At 37.3% G+C, this 24,993-nt stretch overlaps 1 protein-coding gene across 2 annotated transcripts in view; it reads right to left on the reverse strand.

Moving 5' to 3' along the window:
• Positions 1 to 6,192: 6,192 nt before the first annotated feature.
• Positions 6,193 to 24,993, reverse strand: part of MMP16 (matrix metallopeptidase 16) — a 195,674-nt gene continuing 176,873 nt past the window's right edge. For both annotated transcript variants that reach the window (XM_063327151.1, XM_063327153.1), the window contains 2 exons: positions 22,160 to 22,275; positions 6,193 to 17,615 (listed from right to left, as the gene is read on the reverse strand). In XM_063327151.1, the coding sequence (XP_063183221.1) occupies positions 17,281 to 17,615; positions 22,160 to 22,275 (451 nt within the window). In that variant the 3' untranslated portion in view covers positions 6,193 to 17,280. The remainder of the gene's footprint in view (positions 17,616 to 22,159; positions 22,276 to 24,993) is intronic.

Below are 24,993 nucleotides of genomic sequence, written 5' to 3' on the forward strand. Positions count from 1 at the left end.
TGGGCACTGACAGCAGGTACAAAACAAATCCCTGTAAGACACCAAGAGGCCTCTGGGAAGAAGATCAGCCACCTTGTTCCACTCAGAAGGAACTTGCTGTGACAAATGCAACCTTAGAGTGTGAAGAAACACAGAATCCTCACAGAATTTATCAGTGACCCAGCTTAAGACATCCACTGCAAAGAGCCTTTGCTTTTATATCTAAGCTAGTGCCTAAATTCCTTCTGTGTTGACTGGAGAGGCAGTTTAGAATCAGATTCACACCAGTTGGCATAATATTTCCTAAATGAATGCTGAGGAAAAAACAATACTGAGAATTACTGAGGAAACAGAGTATTTAAAATCTTTCTTCTCTCTCTGGGTTAAGTACGCAAATGACAAAAGCTCTCTGGAAATTAAATATATAATTTTTCCTATTTTGGACGCAGAGGAAAGGAGACTGAGATGATGGAAGTCATCTAATTCCTAAGAACAGCCGGTTCCCCTTGAGCTCAGGGGCCTTTGGAGTCCAGAAGTCCCCACACCCTGGGAGTCACTCATCACTCCACACCTTAATGAGTCACTCGTCTTCAAACATGCGAGTTGCCCAACTCAGCAGTTGATGATGACCCAGAGCTCAAGATGCATCTAGCTCTTTCCCTAGCTGGTGGCTAAGACAAGAGGCAGAGTTGTACTGTCTTCCTCCTTCTAATAATAATCTTAAGCATCACCTTGCTAAACAGGTTGACTATTATGAATCATATTTTTAGTGCTCAGGGTATGGAGAGCTTAGACACACAACTCTATTGGCAATTCTACTCTTGTCAATACAGAGCATTACAATAGCTAGCCAGAGGAGATCACGGGATTCACCGAGGGTCAAAAAAGTAATCTGACTGTGCTGGGAAGGTGAATCTTATTCCAGTTAAACTAGTATTGCCATCACCTATGTATCTTTCTCACTATAGCCATAGGACTACAAAAGCAGATGCAAAACCTCTTTATGTTCTATGCAGATGGAAAGAATCAGCCTTAGAGACACTCTGGAGGTTGCCGGGCTGCAGACTGGGACTAACCGTTGTAATAATCCATGTAAAGAGTATGAAGGGAAAGAGACACGGGGGAACAAGATTACCGATGCTAAAATAATTACTTTTATGTATAAAGAAGAAAGCTCTGCATGAACTGTGCAGCTTCTGAGATAAACAGGCCCCTATGACTGTGCCAATGTAATTTGGAGAGAGGTGGGAGAGGTGAAGTGAGAGGTTTTGTCCCTCAAGGAACTGTTCCTGCAGCCCACATCAACAGAGGCATACGTACTGTGCAACACCGTGTAGCCTGACCCATCAAAGGAATAATTTAATCTTCAGAACTTTCAATTTCTTGTCTCTCTGAACCACTTAAGTTCAATTCTTTTAATTAACATTTAAATGAGATTACAATTCCCTGTTTGCGTTTTCAAAGGTCATTAGGACTTTACAGCATTAGGCAATGTCTCTTTCTTATCAAAGGATTTGAGAAATCTTCTCACATCCAGGCATTTTATACTTTCCCAGTACCGTTGATCTGGATTTATTTTGCTGCTTCCTCTTTAACTACTGATTGTACGTGGGCTTGATAAATAACACAGCCAGAAAAATGTGCATGGTCCAGATTTCCCCCAAAGTTAAGTACATAGAAATTCCACTGTCAAAATTAATTTCCATATTGTATAAAGCAAAGCTCAGAACTACTCTTTCTAAACACTCTGGTCTTTACTGCTTTTCTCATTAGGCACAGAATGTTTATCTTTTCCCCCATTTCCATCTTCTTATTACATTAGTAATATGCTCTGTGTCCCCATTTGTCTGTTCCTTCATCCTCTGAGAGACCTGAGTATACACAGTATAGTAACATTTCTCAGCAAGATGTAAGCTTGTGCTATATGCTATAAGCCAGCATATAAGCAAAGAGCTGTACACAGAGCTGCGCGTGCAAAAGCTGTAGGTGGCATTCAGCATTAACAGCCAGAGGGCATTCGGCACTGATGCCCTTGCAAGGCCTCTTTTTGCGTCACCTGTGTCCTGTCCGCCTAACCGATGTCCATATGGGGTAGCTCAACAAATGTGTCTTCTCTATGCTGTTTGCAATGTGCAGAAGCGCTGTCACACACGTGGATTTCAACAGTGAATCAGTGGAGGCACCTTCCATACAGGTGATAAGAGCGACTTAACGCTACCTGAATCATAGCTGACTCAAACAAAAGAAATCAGGAAGTGGTACACCCAGAAACCATGTATCTTGGCTGGGCACTTGTAAATGGGAGACTCGGGTTTCGTTGTTACCTGGGCAGTGTCCAGTGGTAGTACACAACTGTAGGACAGTTGAGTCTACAAGCACATGTCAGATATTTAAACACACAGAAGCATGTGTTAAGCTTCCTTTCCATTTTCCTTTCTTTTCCCCTCTTTTTACTGTGATTCCTGACAGTCCTGACATACCTCATTTATTTTAATTGTGTGGGATCTCTGAGTATTGCTGTTCCCAGCATCTTTTTCTATTGTCTGCATCTCTGTTCTCCTGGCTTAGGAGTGAAAGGGATACAATTCATTTAACTTACATGTCTTATCAAGAGAAAGAGTTTTAAATTAACTCCCAAATGTAGCTGCTGTTCAGTGGAGAGAGGAACCAACTTCTGAAGGCCACCAGCTAGGGTTCAAATCTATTATACTCAAGTAGAGCCCTAATGTGGCTACTTTAGGCACAGGTTAGGAGCTAAAAGTTGGCAATTATGCCCTATGCTAGACTTTTAAGGGACATTTAAGTTCCTGTATGCCAAACTGATTTTCTAGTAGACTAGGCTGACCTTGGAGAAGGTCTAACTTTTCTTTACCTCTGAGTTTGCACAGAGTGCTGAGTCTAAGCAGTGCCCGACTGGTTGTCAATTACACCCAAACAAGACTTACAAACTCATTGTTCTTCTAGCTGAACTGAACTTCTCGTGAACTGTGAGGTTCTATTTCTTTTTGAATTGAGGTATTTTCAGAGCATGCCTTACGCCTGGAAGTGTTACGCCTGCTGGGATCATATTATCCAGTATGCCAGAGTGATTCCTGGAATAGCTGCCTCCCAAAAGACAGCACAGGTTTTATCTCTAAAAGACCTAGCTAGTGCAGTCCAAAAGAAAATCTGCCATGGACACACAGTGTGGACCACCAGGGAAACAGGACCTGGAAGACCTTTGGGAATGAAGTTATTTGACACTGTGACAGTATTCAGATATTTCCTATCTTCCTTGTAAAACTAGTCCTTCACACATAATAGCGCATTTCCTTACAAAAGAACAACATGAATAGAAAAACTCTTCAGATTAAACCTGAATCTATCACTTTAACCAAGTATGAGCGAAGACATGCAGTGGGAAGTTGGGCAGTGTGACAGAGTAACAAGTTCCATGTGTAGAAACAAGGGGACTGCAGACACGCTTGTCATTTGTCATGGTGAGAATGTATGACTGATGCTGAAAATCAAAGCAAAAATTATCTGTGAACCACAACACAAAAGCACTGCACAGTGTATCTCTGATCTACCAAAGAGAGAGCAACTGAGGAAGACATGGATAACAAGGATGCCTCTACATGTCATTTCAGGGGAACATTTTAAATAGAAGAATCCTGGAAAAGTGAAGAAAGATAATCAATATGGTGATTAATGACAGTAATTTCACACAAACATCTGAGAAATTAAGCATGCTCTTTAGGAGTTGTTTCTTGCAGTGACTTGTGAAGGGATGAATGAGTTGCAAACCAAACTTCACATCAATATATTGAACAGTGTGGTAGCAACGATACTTATTTCATCTTGGAAACTTTCCAGAAAGTAAATACTAATATATAAAATTCTTCATTAAATATTGGGTTTTGAAATACTTTTTTTTGTTGATGTTTTCTTGGATGCTTCTTTACTTTTACAGCTTACCCACTCTAGTTCTTCTGAATTATAACTTGAATATTTCAGTTTGCTTTGGTTTTTTTTGGTTTGGGTTTTTTTCTTTTTTTTTTTTTTTTTTTAAAAAAAAAAAGAATTTCATAGTGGAAAGAGGCACTTAGGTAAAAATGTCTATAAGTTGCATTTAATGTGACACACACTGAAGTAAGAGAATACAGTTTCATTAGGTCTTGGAAAAGCTTCTTTTTATTCTGAGTGTTTGTGCAGAGGGTCATAACACACCTCCTTTTGGCTTGAAAGTGGCTCAAGTGAACACTGGTTAGGCGTTGGTCAGGGTCTAGCTTTTAGTACTGGTGAAGCACAGTTCAAATGTGCACCTAAACTTTGCGTAACTGATAGCAAAAATCTCTTTAGCAATACAGACTCATTTTCACCACTAGCAGCAGTACATTGCCAATATACTTGGGGAAAAGACAGTTTGACTTAGGTGTATTGTAGGCTTTAGGACTGAATAATGTTCATTAAAGCGCAGTCCTCACAGCTCATAATAAGCACCCAGAATTTTCCCAGTTGGCTTAGTAGGTGATCTATAAAATACTCGTTTCTTTTATCCTTAGCTTCTCATGAGCAGAAAATGAGTGTGTTCCATGCCATTGTATGCTGTTTAGAACTGACCAAAGTCATGTATAATATATCCATGTTTTAGTTCCATTGAAAGCTAGTGATGTCCAGATGTTTAGTTGATTTTGTTCACTGTTTGTAATAATTCAAACAAGTAGCATCAAAGTGGTTGGCAGGCAGTGATTAAGAATTATTTGTTTCATAATCAGTTTTGTCTATTTAGTTAACCTAGTATTGATTCTATTTCTTGATTGGAAAGATTTTTGGAGAAGAGTAATTCCTGGAAGCTACATCTTGAATTTTGGGCCTAAATATTAAAACAAAAATTTAATTATCTGCAACATAATTACATGAAAATAAGTCTGAAAAAGATTGAGTTATGGCACAAGATTTCTCATATGTTAACTGTGATTACTAGATGTTTACTAATAAGTTTCCTGCTTGTAGCAGTATCTTTACCTATGAAGTGAATGGTATTATGAAAACATGGATCAACCTGGAAGTTGTTTTTATTCATATCTTTCAGAAGCAACACACTTCCATGAACTTAAGATGCTAAGATATTTAAGACACTTCCCAAACCCTTTCATTCAGAACTGGTATTTTTCCTGTCAGTCATCTGCAGACAAGGTTCAGCCAGGAGTCTTTACCTCTCCCATGTGTGAGAACTGCAATCAGTGACTTCTGTAGCATCTGTTTTATTCAGTTTTCTTCCTTTAATCAGCTAAATAATGGAATTCCCTTTATTTTTTTTTCTTTTTTTATTTAATGATGAATCTACTTTTGAGTTTTGATAGAGTGGAAAAGAGTGAGGCTTCAGATAGCTTATATATGTGATGAGCTTGGCCTCAGGTTTTGGATCAGCTGACAAACACTTCCTTCTTTCTTACTAGGACTCTGAACCAATAATAAGTTTGTCTCCAAACAGATCGAGCTTGTTCCTGGTTTCCTGCACCCTCACACATGCACAGGTGTAAGAAGACTTTAATCCTCTATAGCCTGAGAAGAATTACATGTTTGTTGACATGAGAGGAACATAGATCTTTGCAAAGCTCAGCTGGATGGCCAAAGTTTCATAGAACTCTCCTTTGCATTTTAGTCCTGTGGTCTTCTATTGTGATCTGATTTCAAGAAAACTGTATATTTTTCAGTTGTTCTCTTCAGCTATTTTCTAACCTGAACCATTAGACTCACCTTTTCTTTACATTATACTTTTCATAGTTTTTCTTACACACAACAAAGGCAAAAATTCAGCCACCTGTTCATCATTTTTGTAGTGGATGTGACAGCAACCTCTAATGTATGGCCCTTCAGACATTACAGAAGTAGCTTCACTTGCACACACGTCACCTCTTTTCCATACAAATTAGTTTTTCCTATTCCATTTTGATTACAAAAATTAACTAATGTTTCTTTCATCCTGCTCGTACACAGATATATCTGTAATATCTCTATACGTTGTCATTACCTGTTAGACATTCCTCTTCTGAGGCTAAAGTTGGCTGTAGTGTTAGATGGTACATAGAGAGCAGCAGCTATTCATCTTAGAGTAGTATATACCAATTAAACCACAATGCCTTTATGAAACTTTTTTTCTGTTCTCTTATTTATTGACAGATTTTTTTTTTAATTACAACACAATGAAACGATGGTAAGTACATAAGATGCAATAGTATAAAAAGCCATTTTAACCCTTCCCTTGGTTAAGACACTTACAGCAGACAAGAACTGCCCCACCCCAATTCCCCCCTTCTCAAATGAAAACAAAAAAATAAATATAAATTAATAAATATAAAACAAATCACTGCACAGCCCTTAACTCTTTGATTGCCATGGCAAGAACCATAATGATGATCCTAGCATGTGACTTTCTGTGGTTAAAGGTTGCCGCAGCAGTCAAAGGGTTATAGCATTGTAAACATAAGTACTTTGTTGAAAATGTTCAGTCATGTTAATGGTCTACAGCAATGAGATTATTATCATGACCCCTTGACCTTTAATGACACAACATTATAAGGAGTTAAAGAGATAATAGCTTGGTGAGCTGTTACATAGATTAATTAACCCATTTTGTTTAACAATGCACTATGAGGTCTTGATTTACTAATAAAAGACAACTTGTGTATAATAAAACACTGTTCAATGCATTGATCAATAAAATCAATGAAAAAATCAGTCTAAGCACCACAAAATTTTGCCTGATTATATCTGACAGTCATAATACACTTTAGCACCATTTAGTCAGCCTTGCATTTGCACACAAACAAGCTTTGTGTTTGTCAGTAGAAGCTACCTGAAGGAATAACATATGTCAGTTATAAAAAGGTTACTGTATAGAATGCTGTGTGAGCAAATAAAATAAAATAAAATAACAATAATAAAATGAAATTTAGTTGCAGAAAGCAAGTAAATGCTCCAGTTATTTTGCTGCTAACACACATCTTAATGCACCAAACATGGGCATGAAATGCATATGGGGCTATGCAGAGAAAAGGGAATAAAAATGAGAAATTTGCGTCACACAAAGAAATCATCACATCCATATTCTGACTTATTTGTCATGCTTTGTAAATTAAATGAACAATTGTTGGGTGGTTCAAGAAGTAGAGCTTGAAAAGAGCTGATGTTTAACAATGTGTGAGTTTTACGGTCATGTTATGCATAAAACGACTTCCAGAGATATCCTAACAACTGCACCAAAATCCTTGCCTCTGCATGAAAGGTTGATTTCCTCTTTCTCAGAGGTGGAGGATAAACAAGCAAATCACAGTGTGGGAAGAGCAGTCACAATTGTAGTGGCTTCTAGCTAACATATTGGAACCAGATTTCTGCTGGAATTACAGGGAGGAGGGAATGGCAACAAGATGGAAAATGGAATCAGCTGCTAAAATAACACCCAACACGCAGAACTAAGGAAGAAATCAGGTTCTGGTAGATACTAGAGTACAGCACTTGGAGGGAAAGCAAGGTGCCTGTTATTCAGAAAGTAAGAGAAACAGGAACGTGTATGAAGCATGGAAAACAATGTACCGTTCTTGTACATGTCCGTATCAAATTCTGATTGACTACACACTGACAAAACTGGCTGTACATGCTTTAACTGCTAACAATAACTAACTACAGGACTGGCAAGGAGAAGACACCACCTCCCTCAATTGGAATCCTATAGGAACACTTATCACATACAATAAACCTACAGAAGTCAGACACCTGCATCTTTATCTGCAAGCTGTGACTGAACCATGCAATGAATCCAATTCCCAGACTTCAGTAGCAGATGTCAAAGAGAGCTCTTCATAAATATGTTATTTATGATACCTAAAAATTAGGATCAATCAGAAAACAATGCATAATAGCAAAGCATTCTGCCATGTAACAGTGCTCGTGTGTTATGCTACAGCAGTAATGTAATGGTAGTTGATATATGTGTATGGACTGACCGGTGGTAGAGGAAGGAGTCCAGCCATATAATTATTGTCTGAATATCCATGACACAGATTATAGGCATCAGAATGCGAAGGAGAAAGAGAAAAGGTTAAAGATGAGAACTGGAACTACTGGAAACAATAAAAACATTTTTGAAATGCAGCTTTCTAGACTGCAGACCTCTCACAAAGGGCATAAACCATGGATGCAAATGGTATGCTATGACTGGCATGAGAAACGATAGGTCTCTGCTGTTAACACCGTTTTACATGAGACCAGGCAAGTAGCCACAAGCTGCAAATGAGGAGTCCACGATGGTCAGTGCTGGCTATATCACATCATTTTTATGGTTGGACTAGATGATCTGAAAGGTCCCTTCCAACCTAGGCAATTCTATGATTTTCATAAAAGACTTAAAGGATGGAAGTGTCAGCCGATGGCAGAGATTTTGATAATGTGAAGTGAGTAACTTGGAGCTCAGTGTTGGGGAACTGGACAATGAGCGAGTTTTAGTGAAAGTTATACATCAAGTTTCTCAAATGGGCATGGGAGTTTTTGAGAAGGTACTACCTCGTCACCCTAGACCCTAGACACAAAAAGCTGCATTTCCTAGTGACAGACTGTAAAAAGTTGTGTGTGATTAAATGAGATAGATAGACAACAAAATTGTATTTTCTCATTTCCTCTGTATAGTGAACAGATAATTTCTCACTTGCTTACCAAGAGCGTATAAAATTAAACATTGCCTTAATTAGTCAGGAAACATGCCAAGGCACAGTGAAAAAAGGGGTGGAGGGGAATCAGAAGTTTGATCATATTTATCAATTTACCTAAAGAAATAGCAATAGATGATCCATACAAAGGTCATAAATGTATTTCTATTATATCAAACACTTCAGGACTGAGATATGGAGACAAAGATACATGGCTGTAGTAAAGACTAATAGAGCTATTTCATCCAGTGGAGTTCTTCAAATGATAGATAAATTCTTGGCCAATTTCTGAAAACAAATGTAAGAACATTTCACTGTGACAAGTTTTTGCACATAGATTCAGGCTGATGTTAGTTTTACTAAATCTCTCTTGAAAGATTTTTGATTGCAGCAGATAAATAATGCGCTCTCTATATATATTTGTAGTCAGGTTTAGAGTAACTATACTGAGGAGCCTTTTGATTGACTGCTTTCTGGTGGGTTGTGACACCAAATATAGAATTCAGTGGACTTTCTACAGCCGATCAGGTATCCTTGTTATTGGAGACCAATAATACTTTCAAAGCTATCATGAACTTCCTGATAATACCTCTTCTCTTTTATTGTTGATTACATAGCACTTACATGCAATTTTAGTGGTGTCAGTTGTCCTTGGCTCCTTCCTTGCAATTATAAAATGAAATGGTCTCATTCCTTTTCTTACATTCTTCTGGACACTAAAGATGGAAATGTACTTCTGCTGCTTTTTCTGTGTCTGTCTGTAGTCTTTGACCAAAAGATATAGTTGGCTTTCCTGTGGATCCTAGAAGTTGTGGAAAGAAAGTTCATGACTAATTTAAGTTTCCTCTGAGAAAGATTTCAATAAGGTTTTCCTTTAAATCTGTATTTTTCATCACTGTGGTTCAAGGAGTACCACCTTCAAAGGAATGCGTATTGATAGCAGATGATGACCTGTGTATCTTGGACGATGAGAAGGGAGGATCATAATCCTTGATCTATCCTATAAAATGGTTTTCAACCAGGCACAGTAAGACAGTATTGTGCATGAATTGATAAGAGATGCCTGCATGGTTTTGGAAACACAGTAAAGATGGATGTTAGTTAGATCTACTTAGTTGACAATGTTTTACCAAATGCATTACATAGAGTAAGAGCTGGGAATAGATTCTCTGCATCATCACATGTTCCTTGAATCCTGGATTCCTATTCAAGATTAAATTTCCCTGGGTATAACAATCTCAGGTATTTCTGTGTGTTGTGTGAGTATTGACAATGGCTATCCTAAAAGATTTTTTTAATAGTTTTCATCTACCTTGTGATGCATGGCCAGAGTTCATAGAACTTTATCATATGGAAAAAACACAACCTTGTAAATACAAGATGCAGCTATGCCTTACAGGTATGAATTGTAGTTGTGACGATCATTTAAAACAGCACTAGAGGTTGCTGAAGTTGTCTTCTGAATACACACCGTCACACGTACGTGTACCTTCTCCTAACTTAGATAACTCTACCTATATCCAAGCAGACAAACTGCTTGGAAATGACTTCAACATGGTGCTCCCATGAAATACGAAGATGACCAGTATGTGAGCACTGACAATTTTGCGGCAATAGCCAAGCATAGTGCACACAGTATGTGCACCTCTGTTTAGATTCATCGTATGCCTCAGTATGGGGCTGTGCATTTCATCTGGAATATATCAGTTGTACAACAGTACTTTTTGAGTTGTATAGAATATCATGTAATTGTGAACACTGACAAAGTATTATAAACCATCATTTTACATTATGGAAAAACCTACTTTCTTTTCTTTGAGGTTGTAAAATGATAGTAAGGGTATCAAAATTTGTTCACACCTTATAAACGAGTTAGCATTGCTTGCCTGCTGACCCTAAGCACTCTCAGCTTTCACAAGGCAGATGATTTTATGTACAGCCACGTAAACTACGAATATGTGTGCAGACTGGGTGTTAAACTATGCCAACACATCAGGATGAAAATATGGATTAGAAACATTGTTTTCTGATTTAACACACTACTCTTTGCAAGTGGCGAACCCATCTGGGCATGCACTCATTGGCAGAGTTCCACTGCTCTGTTGCCAGTGGGTATGTCATATTATACTTCACTGAAAACTCTTCAAACTCTGTTGTCATATTGTTAAGGGCCGACCAGGTACTTTAGGAAGTTATTTAATCCCAGCCTTCTGTCGCTAATCCCACTTCCCAGAAAGCCAGTTCCCAGAAAGATGGATGGGCAAATGGATGATCCAGGACGCATGCATGGCACAGAACGGAAGTGATTATTCCATGTGTTAGTGCCAGATGGCAAGATGGAGAGAATGTCCAGTATACATTTCACTGCAACAGCAAAAAAACTAATGGGCATGAAAAACTATGAATTAAGATATGCCAATAGTTTGCCAAGGAGATAAAGGCTGTAGTTGTAAAAGTATGTGTGTGCAATTTCATAGGGTAGAAATTACTATTAACTAAATGGAAAGCTTTGGTTTATGTGGTGGCTATTACAATTATCATCTGTGGACAATGTCATTCTACAGAAGCAGAAGAAACTAAACTGTGTGACTGGAAAGCTTTCTGCCATCATAAATGGCTGATGCGTAATGATTATTGTTTATGTAGTTTTACTGTGCCAGCAAGTAGCACTATGCTGCATGCACATCCAAATGCAGAAAATTGTCTTTAGCATGCTAGTTTACATTTCTTCATTGATGTCTTCTCTGCCTCTAAAATTTATTTCATCTATACTGTGGGCAGACCAGAGCAGTACTTAAGGCTATCTCCACAAGGCAAACATACTTTATGTACACCTCTCACAGAATGTCATATCTCAAAGTCATAACAGGCAGCTGCAACTGCGAATGTTAATAAACTGACTATAATTTGTAGATGATATGCTAAAGCTTATGTATACTGGGAAACAAGACCTGTTTATGATGCATGCGTTTAATGCTGTGTACATGCTTCTTTGAAATACATTTTGATTTTAGGAACAGATGCTTGCTGTGGTCACATACTGATGATCCTTCAAAATATGATCTCCTGATTATCACTGGGCTTTCCTAGTTACATGCATGCATCAAATAATGCCACTTCATACAGAATCTATGCTGCCTAACCTTAGAGGCTACCTTAGATCAAACATCAAATGGAGCCAGTCTGCAACAAGTGATGGTATGCTTTTGATGCTTACCAGACGTTTTCGGCATCGATGGCACTGATGACAATGTCTTACTCTGTCAGCCTCTGACATCTCAGACGGCAAGTCACAAGCATGAGTTAGACAGATTTGACTCACACATTACATTTTTTCCATGAGACCAGCGGCAGACAACTCATTGATTTACATGCATAAATCAGAGATTAATTTTATGAGTATATGGTTCATTTACACCTGATTTTGTAACTGACATATGTTTAAATGGTCTTATCTTATGCGAACCACTCTGTCTGCAGTCTGTGTAGTGTGAGCTAAGGAAGTACGCCTAACGTTACACTGCTGGTGTATCGGTCATGGCTATACCATTGTATGCAATAACAAGTTATCTGTTCCTCAGCTCCCACACAATATTATTTGATTTACAGCGTAGCTGAACACCTAAGTGGCCAGTGACAATTGTTCCCTCCACTGATAATAACGATTTTCCTTATGGCTCATAGGGCTGCAGTCAACTATTTACGCTTCTGGAAATAGAGCTGTCCAAAGACAGTCTTGACAACAACAAAAGGCGACAGGGAGCTATTGTTCTGTAATGGCTGCTTCACATCTCCTACTGCCACGGTGCAGGGCTTCCTCCGCCTCTGCAATTGGTGATAAAACTTAGGCCACGCTGTAAGAAGATATGGGAGCCAGGACAGAGGAAACCCCTGCAGTCATATCCTTGCTCCTCAGCCCAGTCATCTTGTGCTATCTCCATTTTAGGCTGCTAATGGTGTGGTAGCTTGCATTTCTACTTTCTTAAAAATGCAGTGCCTGGAACATTCACTGTTCAGTTTGCTATGTGTCTTTTTTAAGGTTTGCCCTAGCGACGGTTCAAATGCAAAAAACTAGAATAGGAATGTAATGCTTCCATTGCTTATAGGCAGACCTACTTTCTATTCTACACACTTTTTTTCTAACCAACAAGCTAGAATTTGATTCTATATAATTTGGTACCAAAAGCTACATTTAACTGACATTAAGATTGTGAAGTAAGACCCCCCAAAAAAGTTGAAAATTAAAAAATTAAGCCTTACACTTTGTTCTTAACTCACAGTGCTAATGGCACTGGAGTCTTGACCAAACAATTGGGGAGGTGAAGTACACTTCTAAGAAAAAGTGTAAGTCTGCCCCTTATGTTTGAATCTATTAGCTTCTGTTATTTTCATTCAAAAATTGGCCTTAAAAAAATCTTTTTCTTTAATTATACCCTCCCTTTGCCCCACTTTGAAAGAAGAAAAAGAACAAAAGTTCATAGGAAGATATAAAATATGTATTACATTTATTCAGGAGACTTGAAAGGGCTCCTTTGGAGCCATTTGAGTCTCTCCATCCCAGCCTATCCAGTAAATATACAGTTACATAGTTTTCAATTTTTTTTGATAAAAATTAATTTTTGTCTACAGTCAATAACCTTTTCATAGGTTTATACATTAAAATGCCAGAGGAAACACTGCCATCATCTACTCTGGCCTCCTGCATCATACAGACCATAGTACTCTGAAGATACACGACCCTGTATAGTCAGCTTGATAGACTGTAACTGATTAACACAATGCATATTCAGTTTTGTATTGTTCCACAGTACAGATCATGACAATAGCAATACGGAAATGTTTATTAAAAACTTTATGAAAAAAGTTACGGCACATGAGCAGGAACCCAGATTGCAGAACTGAAAATATTTTCAAATTGTTTTTTCTTAATTCTCATAATTATAGGCCCTGGTAGAAAAACAATTGTTCAAAAAATAACATTGTCTTAGAACTTTTACTTGTTTGAGTTCAAAACTAGATCAGGCAACATCACTAATTTACTTCTATAATTTGAAACTAGCCAGTACGTATTTGGGAATTACAGTGAACACAATTGCTCCTACATCTTTTACTTAAAACAAACCTTTATGAGTGTTATAACCTACTGAAAATAGGAGTATGCAATAGAAATGCTGACACAATCTTGCTCTGCATGACATAAACATGCCAGTATAACATTATTTTTCCTCCCTCTCTCTGTATATAATATATATGCACTTTTAAGTAAAAGAAAATAGATTAAACAATCAACTTATCATGTATTCATGTATCTATGATGTATCATATACCAAGCACTAGACTTATCACACTTACCTTCCCGCATAATTAAAGTTAAATTCTCCAAATACAAACATTTTTGTTACCTTATCAAAGAACAACAGTCAACATGCTCAGCACTTCATTACTGTCAGGGAAACAGTTGCACAAAAAGTTAAAGCTGCCATGAAAGATATTTCAAAATTGAAGTGAAATTTTCAAGTGAATCAAAAACCAGATAAGATGCTGTTCTGACTTAAAGGTAACAGAAAATGAGTTCTCCTATTGTAGAGGAAAACCAAATGCAGAATATGTCGTGCTGTTAGTATTTTCCACCAACTATCCAAGGGACAAAATTGGAACAGCAACATGAATCATTTTGTTCTGTCTGTAGCAGAACATAAGTTATAGTAGTTTGTTGACAGTAAAAATCTCTCCATGGATTAAAATATGCATGTACGTGTATGTGTGTGTTTGTGTGCATTTGTAAGTACACAAACACACACACATTTTAATATATATGAGAAACAGGCATAGAATTCCAAATTCACCAAATGAGCTGATGTGCAGTAAATATCCTATGTTACTGAACTGTCAATTAATCTACATTTTCAGCAACAACTGAATTGGATTTACTAAATAATGCTATGGGCTGATACTGGTGCACTTCTAACCTACAGTATGCAGTACCTCTACAAAACATCTCCAAAATGCCATCTGCATTGCATATTTGTCGTAAAACTATATCTTTTTCTAATCCTCATTTTTGTTAGCCATACATATGCATATCTGTTTATGCTCTAAGAAATAAGTTTGCAATGCTTTATAGCATGCCACATATGTTCATAAAATAAGTCCTCAAATCAATATAAAATCATGTAATTGAACAAAAAGGCATACTATTTTTCATGCTATGCTCAATATAAATATAAATTCAAGGCAGTCAAGCTATCCATTACCAAAATAATAATAACCATAATATATATGCATATATACCTACACTCTCTAAAAAGTGATCCAGTTGTGTGGATTAAGAAACCAGTAAGAAATTTGTTGAATGTAGTATAAAAGTCTCATTTTATGTAAAAGCCAATACTGGCCATTTCAAGTATTTTTATACTTTCCTATAACCTTTTCATTAATAACTAGCTATTTGTAGAAATGATAATTTTATACTGAAAATTGTATTGAAGTTAAATAAAAATTAACTTCTACTGTAGTTCATTTTTAGAGTGTGCATGTATACATAGCAAAATACCCTTCTACAGCTCTATCATAAATATTTTAGTTTATGTCAGTTCTTTTCTGTGAAAACACTTCAACCTTTTTTTTTTTTTCAAATTTTGGATAATGTATATCAGGCCTTTTAAGAAACAAAACTCATCTTAGTTCATTAGCAACACCAGATTCCCTTCAGTTTGTGCCAGTTTGCAAGTTAAAGGTCAAAGATCAAAGACATAGGACAGTACACTTTAAGGAAATTCAGACAGTGAAGCTGTTCACAGAAGACAATGTTTAACTTGGTAATGACAGTCAACAGGTCAATAATCAAGTTCAAGGCAAGCTGTTCATGGTTGCAAAAGCTACTCCCCTCAAATCCTGGCTTTCATAAAAAACCAGGTGTCTGACTTTTGGGGTGCATCATTCTGACCATCTTTAGTAAGTTCACAGCCCAGTGACTGTAAAGCCTATCACTGCAAGAAGCAGCTCCTAAAATCAATAAAGAGGTCTGTCAGTTGCTGACTTTTCTCTAGGAAAAAAATATTGATACAAACCTGCTCTGCAGGTCACATGAAAATGACAATACTGCTGTTAGCACAAGTTACACAGAATGACAAAATGCTTTGGTGGTCCCTTGGCTCTGTCAGTGATACCATGTTTGGCTGAAGGCCAGAAATTGGACTAACCCTTTGAGAACTATGGTGAACATGCAAAGGGGTAACACACCGGAGGATACTCATGCAATATCAGAGTCATCGTTTTAGCTTTCCTTTGAAACTGTAACTCTACCTCTGCAGAGGCAAATTGAATTATCATGCAACATAGTTTAAAAGAGAAATCCAAGATGCTTAAGTTAAAAGGCTAAGCTATAAAACTGTCTGTCGCCCATTCAGAAAAAATCTTGGTAAGTGGTAGAAGTTATTAAAAGAGGTTTGGTTCCTTTAACCAGAAAGTAGCTGGTAAATATATTTTGTTTGCTATTTATGTTACAAATGGTTTTCTATCAATAATGCAAATAATTAAAAACACTCACTTGCAGTCACAGGAAATCTGTTTTGAAAAACTGATTTTCTTTTAAAACCTGTATTACCCAAAGACAATCCTATAATTTAAAGACAACCAAGATTAACATCCACCAGACTCTGAAAATGGATGCAATAGTTCTCAAAGGGTTACACCACCAATGTAATACCAGTGTCAAGTTTCTCTGTAGCATGACTGTTGCTTTATTTCATTGAAATCCACTTTAGAGACACACTGCTTTTTACCATGCTTTGGAATGAGTGCTCCTGACAGACCTGTGAAAGGCCTGGGGCGGCTGGCTTGGTACAGCTTGGGAGATATTATGCAGGAAAACCAACCAAAAATCAAAGAAACCAATAAAAAGGTTCTGCTTGAATATAGTAATGAATAGAAATGAGTTTAAAACATTGAGGACATAGCCCAGAACAGCTGTAAAAAACACAAAATGAATGTATTATTAAGGCTGTTACTATATTGCAGATATTTTGGCCCCTTGTTTGTTGGAAAATGGCTGTCCAAACAGTCTGAAGTCCTGCATGTCATCCGAGTCTCCCACCTGACAAAACTGGAAGTAGGAGTATAGGACTTTATCCATAGCAGACAGAAAGCAATCCTCTTTGGAGACAAAGCTGTTTTGGGTCTTCTCACTTTCCTGAAAGTTCCATTGTGGGTTGTTGTGTTTTTCTAAAAAAATTTAATTTCAGCAAAAAATTTTTCAAAGGGGAACAGGCCTTAAGGGAAAAATGTAGAAACATGGATATTTTTTTTTTCCTCTTCATTAGTTAATCCTGATAGTTTATAGGGCTTTGAACGTGCAGAGGAAAGGCCTAGAATCGAATGACAAAGAAAGACAAAGGACTGAAGAAACAGCAGATACTGTGTATCATGGAAGCTTCCCAGCTGAGCGAATCGCCACTCACGCGCAGGACAGGCAACCCCCTGGGTTTTAAAGATCAGCTTTGATTCAGACTGACAGATGCCCGCTCCTAGCTAGGAAACTGCATAACAGCTCTTGTGTTGAATCTCAAGTTACCACAAACTCCTGGGAGGGAAAGAAAAAAAACAAAACCCTACATCACACCCACTCTTGCATAGAGCGTTTGCAGTACAGTATGTGGCGGGGTGTTCCTTTCCTTTTGAACTGGAACACAGTGTAAACCAAGACAAGGAGGCACAAGGCCAGGATGCAGGGAATGACGATGGCTATGGCTTTCACAGTGCTGGCTGTGTTGTCCAGTTTGATGACAATGTCAACATCATCTTGAGGGCTGTGTCGGTCTTTATCTCGATCTGTTGGTCCATCACAACCCATAAAATCCTTGAGGATGGATCTGGGATAGCCAGGTTCCACCCTGAGCATCTGGTTATTGAATTTCCAGTACTCTTTTCCTTTGTAGAAATATGTGAAGCCTGAGGAAGAAAATTGCAATTATTCATGGTCATATCACATCAAATCATGTCATCAACGCACCATGACCAAAACTACCGGTATCGGATTATTTTGTAATTAAAATATTAAAAAGATGTAAGGAATAGGCTTCAATTACATGTCTTTCAAATCTTCTTTACAAATTTATTTTCTTTACTGTCTCTAGAAAATCTAACATTGGGGTGGTTTTTTTTTTTTTAATTTAATAAACTGGGATTTTATTTTCTTCCATTACTACAAAAAATTAAAGGAATTCCAGAGAATATGATCTTTGACAGACCAGGGTCTAGCTGATTTGTTCATTCACTGAAAACCTAACCAGAGCTGGAATCCTCATGGGCAGGACTTTAAAGGATCACAACCTCTTCAACATGAGAAATCTTCTGAAACAAATTGCAATGCTATGCTACCGGAAATGAGAACTGACCCTCTTTAACGTCACATAGCCTACTGCTGTACTTCAGAAGTGTAACCAGTTTATGTTTTCTGCAAAGAGCTGGTATTTGATCATTCAGGCACAATCCAATGTTATTACTAAATGTGCCTAAATAGAAAAAACAAAACAAAACAAAACCAAAACCAAACAAAACCAAAGCTTGACTCCTTGCCAAAAATCTACACGACTTTATTATCCCAACTGAAAAATGGCATTGATCTGGCAAGCAAGAGACCTTCAGGAAGGGTGAACTTCCTCCTACTGTTTATGAACTGAATGCAAACAGCTGAATTTTTCCTTATCTTCACTTTATAGACCTCAACTTATTTCCTGCAGTACTAAAGGCCACTAAGAATACTAAGATAGATTGAGCACTATTTGTCGTTTTAACAATGCTTCCGAAAAAGATCAGTAATTGGCTATCTGGAGAGAATATTAGTAATCACCTATTCAAACAGCAATTAGTTTCTTTCAATTCTAAAAAATAAAATTACTTGATAGTATGTTTTTCAGCTCAAACTGTAAAAAAATCTTGATCATCTACTGCCACTTTTCAGAATATTTAGAATATTTGAACATTCTTCTACATTAGCTATTTATGAAATTTTAATGGCTTTCCTAGCCACTGAAAAGGTACTGTTTTCATTTCCTTAATCCCTTGCAGTTTTATTATCTGCAATTGTGTTAGTGTATCTATAGAAAGGTCTAATACTAGTTAAAAAGAAAAATGAAAAGAAAAGCACTAAGCTATACCAGAACAGTAGTTAGGAGGCTTGTTCACAAAATGCCTTCTATTCTGCCTGGGACGATTCAAAAAAGAGGACTGTAATTCTTTAGATACAATGAAGTTTTAAAATTTTAGCATATAAAAAGTTCCTTAAAGCAATCTGTAAACAAAAAATATTATCAAATACAAAATTTCAGTATTTGGAGCCAAATGTATTTTGCATGTGAGAAAGCACTGTGCATACTGGCCCTGGATGTGGAAATTTGATATATTATCTCTGTCAATATTCTAATACATATCAGGAGACCATATACAGATATGCCATCACTAAATCTATATTCTTACATATTTACAGACTACATATATGTATACATCAGGGGTACATATAGTATTAATTGTTATTGTACATTAAAATATTAAACTAAAACTGTTAATATCAAAGGATCAAAGGAATTGACAGCCCCTATAGGTCCAGTAAAAATTCTTCAATCAGAGCATATTTTCTACTGGAAAACTCTGAAGGTAGTTTAAACTTTTCTGTCATTTTGCTGAGACAGGGGCCAGGATAACAGTCAGTAACAGCTGAAGGATGAAAGTTACCAGCAGAGAAGGGTAGTTCTAAGAGACTGAGTAGTTTTACTGCTTCTCATGGCAGGACAAGTGGCTTCACATAACTGTTGAAAGTGATTTCATCTTATCTGCTTGTCTTGTTGAGCCCGTTTTGTGAGCTGCTGCTTACAATTTTCCATGTGCTAGTTGCTGAGAGTAGTGAGTGCAATGCTTGACCCAAACAGCATGGAAGGGCCTAGCAATCATTAACGTGTCAAATAGAAACTCAAATTAGTAGTGGTAGTAAGCGCAAGGCAAAAAAGCTCAATGGGCTAATAAAGTAGACTGCCTTTTCTCTTTTCTCTCTCTAAAAATTACCCCACCATCCACATCAGCAGAATTTCTAGATGGGAGGTGAGATTTTCTATGCTGCTCTCAAGACAGAAAGAAAGATTTCTCCAATCTGGAGAACTTTGTGTGATCTCATGGAGCAGCAGAAAGGAAATGTCTTCTTCATCTATCTCCTCCTAAGAGTTTCTACCACAGTGTTAGAAACCAAATCACAATATAAGAAGTAGCAGGGAGAGTTTCAAAGAAGTTACCTGTACCTTACCAAGCTTCTAGGACACTGAGTCAGGATGCTGACTAGAGTAGGAAATTGTTTTTTTTCTCATCTTTCCCAAGCCTCTTACTGCAAGATTACCCCAAATTTTTGTAGACAGTCAAGGAAACCCCTTTATGATCAGAATTATTTCAGGTGTTCATTCTCATGGTTTACGCAACAGAAAGACAAGGGAAAGAAAAAGGTATTCTTTAAAATTAAATGGATTTACTGAAAGACGTGCTTTCAGATGTTCCCTTACGAAGCTATATAGTAAAACTTCCTTGTCAACTCTGCTTCTGCCCAAAGAAACAAAAACTGTTTCAGGCAAAATGCAATCAACTTCTTTCCAACTAAGCTGTGGTACTTATTTGCATCTGCTTTCGTTTCTTTCTCTCCTCATACTAATAAGAGTGGAGCTGTGAACTGTTTCTTAAGACGTCTATTTTCTTGATTTCAGGGAAAATGTCTTAGTGGTCTTCTCGGGAACTTTATGGTGTCATTTTCAGTCCCTCTTTCTGCCTTGGGGCCCTTTTAGGCTTTCTGAGAAGCCCAAGAATGCCCTCTTTCCCTTCCCTTCTCCGCGATCTCATGGCATGTTTTACCACCCTCCTCACTGAAAGAGTTAGACAGACTATCAAAGCCACTGGGGTGAAATAGAGAAGTGGCTTTGATATAACCAAGAGTCTTTCCTGCCTTAGGAATGAGTGCTCTGCCTCTGCAGTACTTTCAAATCCACTGGTCTGAGTGTTACAGCACGATAGTTTCCATTTGTAATGACAGACACATATACCTGAGCTCAGTAAAGAAAACTTATTTTGGGGAAAGCAATCAAGGTAAGAAGAAACCCCAAACCCGCATATACATACATATATATATGTGTGTGTTAAATTCCTTTTGGATGTAAATCTTTAAAAATATGCTTAAAAAGTATTGAAGGGAAGGAAACAGAGGTTATATCCATTATGTTTGTCTGTGCACACATAATGTTTGTGCCTATTTCCACATAAGTGTGTATTTACAAACAGTTATTGAGTGTGATGTATGCAGAATATCATCTTGACTGACCCACTTTCCAGTTAAAAACAAACCAAAATAAATAAAAAGAACACAAAAAAATCCAGTCTAGCCAAAAGGCCAGAATCCAGAGACTGTTTCTGCTTCTGGATAAAACAGAGACAAAGCAAGGAAGCAATTAAACATATTTATGAAAAAAATCCCCAAACATTTCCATGGTAAATTACTTAATCAAGTTAGAGGTTGAAATAGGAGACTGAAATGGTTTATACAAGGAAATAAATGTTTTTATCTGCTTATTAAAAGGAAATTAAAATAATATGGCAATATATACGTGTGCTGTCTGGGAGGCAAACAGAATAAACTCAGAACATGCTAATAAATAAATCATAAATGCCATACAATTGACACACTTATCAACACAATGATAAGTGACGGCAAATGCATATTTTTATTCCCGTCAAAGGGATCTAACCTCTGCGCAACTGAGGGCTCTGCTGGCAGCCTCCCAGCAGCCCCTGGGTAGCACTGAATTCTCTTAAAATGGAGGAGATTTTGGCTGCTCTCATTCATTTGGAGGTGTGGCCAGCTGAGATTCTAGGTTCCTGTATGTGATGATGCATCTTGATACAGGTAATAGCTGTACTATTACTACTAATAGCATACTACTATTACTACTAATAGCATACTAACATCCTTGTGATCTGCCTTTCTACATCACGGGCTTATGACATCTTTGATTTATATAGATTCCCAGAGATATTTCTCCTTAGATAAAGATTTTCCTTCCCTTTTATAGTTGTTCAGAATGAAAGAAATACCTTCTAAGCTGTTTAAACAGGCAACACCTTGAAAAATCAAAAAAAGATATCCTGTGTTTGGGAAGCTTGTTTTAAGAGGTACCATAATTCATCAGAGAACAAAAAAATAAAGTGAATTAAGACACAAGAAAAAAAAAAAAGAATGGAGATTAAAGTTTATGATAGCAAATTTGAAAGATTTTTCTCCATGGTGTTAAATGATACATGCAAACAAACAGCCATTTTCACAACAGCAAGTTCTATAGCAGGAAACGTTCTGTTTACAAATCAAGAATTCCTTCGCTACTTAACCTGAATAGTCAATCACCCCTCTAGTACTCTATCTTACTTAAAGGGTGTTAGTAAATCATTAAAACAGGAATGTGTTTGCATACCATTTTCTTTGTGGACAAAGGCTCCCTGAGGAGATTCTGGGATACCTTTCCAAATTGTGATTGGTTTAGGGTAACCAGGGTCCATGGATCTCATTTCTTCACTGTATCTCCAGTACCTGGAATTTTTTTTAAAGGGGGGAAAAAAAAAAAGCATTTATAGGAAAGCAGATAAGTAACTACGTATTATTTTTCCTTCTAACATTTGCTACATTGATTAGCCACAAATGGGAATACTTGACTTCTTTTCTTTGAACATACTACCGGATTACAAAGAAACCTTTTTGCTGACTGGACAACTGTTTCATGTAAGCAGAAAGAAGATAAAAAAATTTTGCATTTTGACAACTACACCAGCATGCAACCCACTTACAAACTCAGCAATTCTGATACCTAGGACTTCTGCACAGTGATAGAGAGATAAGATTAGATAACATTTTAATCACGAAAAAGACAGCAGATTTAGATTAAAATGCTCCCAGCAATCTTAATTTAACTCTTTATATGTATGCATTACAGTAGCTTTTCGTTACATTATCATTAGGGAGATCCAGTGTAACACACAGTTCAACTTGGTTTTGTGCCTTTTTGCCAGCCAGACTTCCTCAAGTTTAAAAAGCTTCACCATGCAAATTCTAGGCAACCTGAACATGTAAGAAGAATTTACACTTGTGATTTTATTTACACTTACAGATAATGTTGATAATTTTGTTGTCCTTATGCAGCTGGCAAAATCACTATGCATATCTTATTATAAACTGGTTCTAAGAATTAACATACTGTATCTCTAGTATCTCTGTATATCCTGATATAATATTAGGGTGGGTAATCTCATATTTTGATTGGCTGCACTAATTTAAAGCATACCAATTTAGAGCCTAGTTTTCTTAGATATTTATTTTTCAAAATCAGTTTTATTCATGTAAAAAATTACATAAAAAGACAGCCGCTCACCGTTTCAGGACATCAAGAGCCTGAGAATATATCACTTTCATTGATAATCTGGTCACTGCTAAAAACTTGACCCTCTTTCTAATTTGAATTCATTTGACTTCAGCTTTTAGAAATCCTTGTTATGATCATTCCTGATACATTAAAGGATCCTTAAGTGGATGATATTTTGTTCCTGCAAAGGTACTTAGACACTTCAATCAATTCACATCTTAATCTTTTTTAAAAACAAAATGGTCTAAACTCCTCTGCATTTCTCCCTGCGGGGCTTTTCTCTGGCTTTAAACTTCCAATGAAATTAAAAGGTGGCAGGTTTCAAGTGGGTTAAGAATTGGCAAGTTACCTTAGAAAACATTTGTATTTATTTTTTCTTTCTTATGCATAAATTATTTTTATAGCCTGATTTCTTAACCTAGTCACATATGCATCAGTAACCAGCCAACAAAGTAATGCTCTTTATTTTGAAATGTAACATCTTTCAGAGTTTACAGTCTTTTACATGGAGAAAGAAACAACGTATAGAAGCAGTAAACATACTACTGCAGTTCTTCCTCATCTTTTGACTATGTGTTTCTTCATCCTTAGTTTGCATTTTCTCTTTTTACACCTGCCTGTTCTCTCTCTGCTTCTTTATTCTCACTCTTTGCTGAGCTTAATATTTCTTATCTCCATTTTTATCTGCATTTCTTCTTTATCAGCTATCTCACCTGTTCCTCTGTCCCTCTTTCCCAGAACCTTATTTCCTTCTTGCATGCTTCCACTCATTTTCCTTTTTGTTCATCCAACCTTTTCGCCTTTTTGAGATCCTTCTTTTACTAACCTCTGTGTTTTTCCACTAGGCTGCATGGTGGAAACAGACATTCTTATAGGACATTCAAAAATATACGTTGTCATTAAAAAACAAGTGTCTGAGGACACACCCAGTGCACACTCAAAAGTCCCCAAACTGTTGTTTTTTCAGCATCGATGAGAAAACCTCTGGGGGCCCATGACACTATCCAAGCAATCTGTGCTGGAATAATGAGCATGTCTACAACTAAGAAAAAGCCTAGTCTTGATTCTCTTTGGCATGTCAAATGTTCACAAGCAGACTCCTCAGTGATGATTCGAGCTTTACAAACTATATAAATTGTGTTACTGTATGTCAGTGACTGATAAAGTAACAAAGAGAAAATAAATGAAAGGGCACCTCGTTGCTTTAGAAAAAGGGAATTTTGAAAATATTGGCTAAAACATTATTTCCTGTATCTAATCCAATTTATATAATCATACTCTGAACTACTGGATGACTAAGCTTTATGAAGAAAAAAGTATTGATTTAAACTTCAAAGTACAAAAATCAGACACACCAGACAGGGTCATAAACAAGGCCATGTGTCAAGAAGTGCAGCAAACCTATTATCATCTTAGAACCATAGAACATTTTGGATTGGAAGGGACCTTAAAGATCAACTAGTTCCACCCTCCCTGCCATGGGCAGGGACATCTCCCACTAGACCAGGCTGCTCAAAGCCCCATCCAGCCTGGCCTTGAACACTTCCAGGGATGGGGCAGCCACAACTTCTCTGGGCAACCTGTTCCAGTGCCTCACCACCCTCACAGGAAAGAATTCCTTCCTACTATCTAATCTGAATCTCCCCTTTTTCCGTTTAAAACCATTACCCCTTCTCTTATCACTACACTCCCTGATAAAGAATCCCTCCCCATCTTTCCAGTAGGTCCCCCTTAGGTACTGGAAGGCTGCTATAAGTTCTCCCTGGAGCCTTCTCTTCTCCAGGTTGAACAACCCCTACTCTCTCAGCCTGTCTTCATAGGAGAAGTGCTCCAGCCCTCTGATCATCTTCGTGGCCCTCCTCTGGACTAGTTCCAACACGTCCATGTCCTCC

The sequence above is a fragment of the Chroicocephalus ridibundus genome, chromosome 2, assembly GCF_963924245.1.
Source record: "Chroicocephalus ridibundus chromosome 2, bChrRid1.1, whole genome shotgun sequence".
Lineage (NCBI taxonomy): Eukaryota > Metazoa > Chordata > Aves > Charadriiformes > Laridae > Chroicocephalus > Chroicocephalus ridibundus.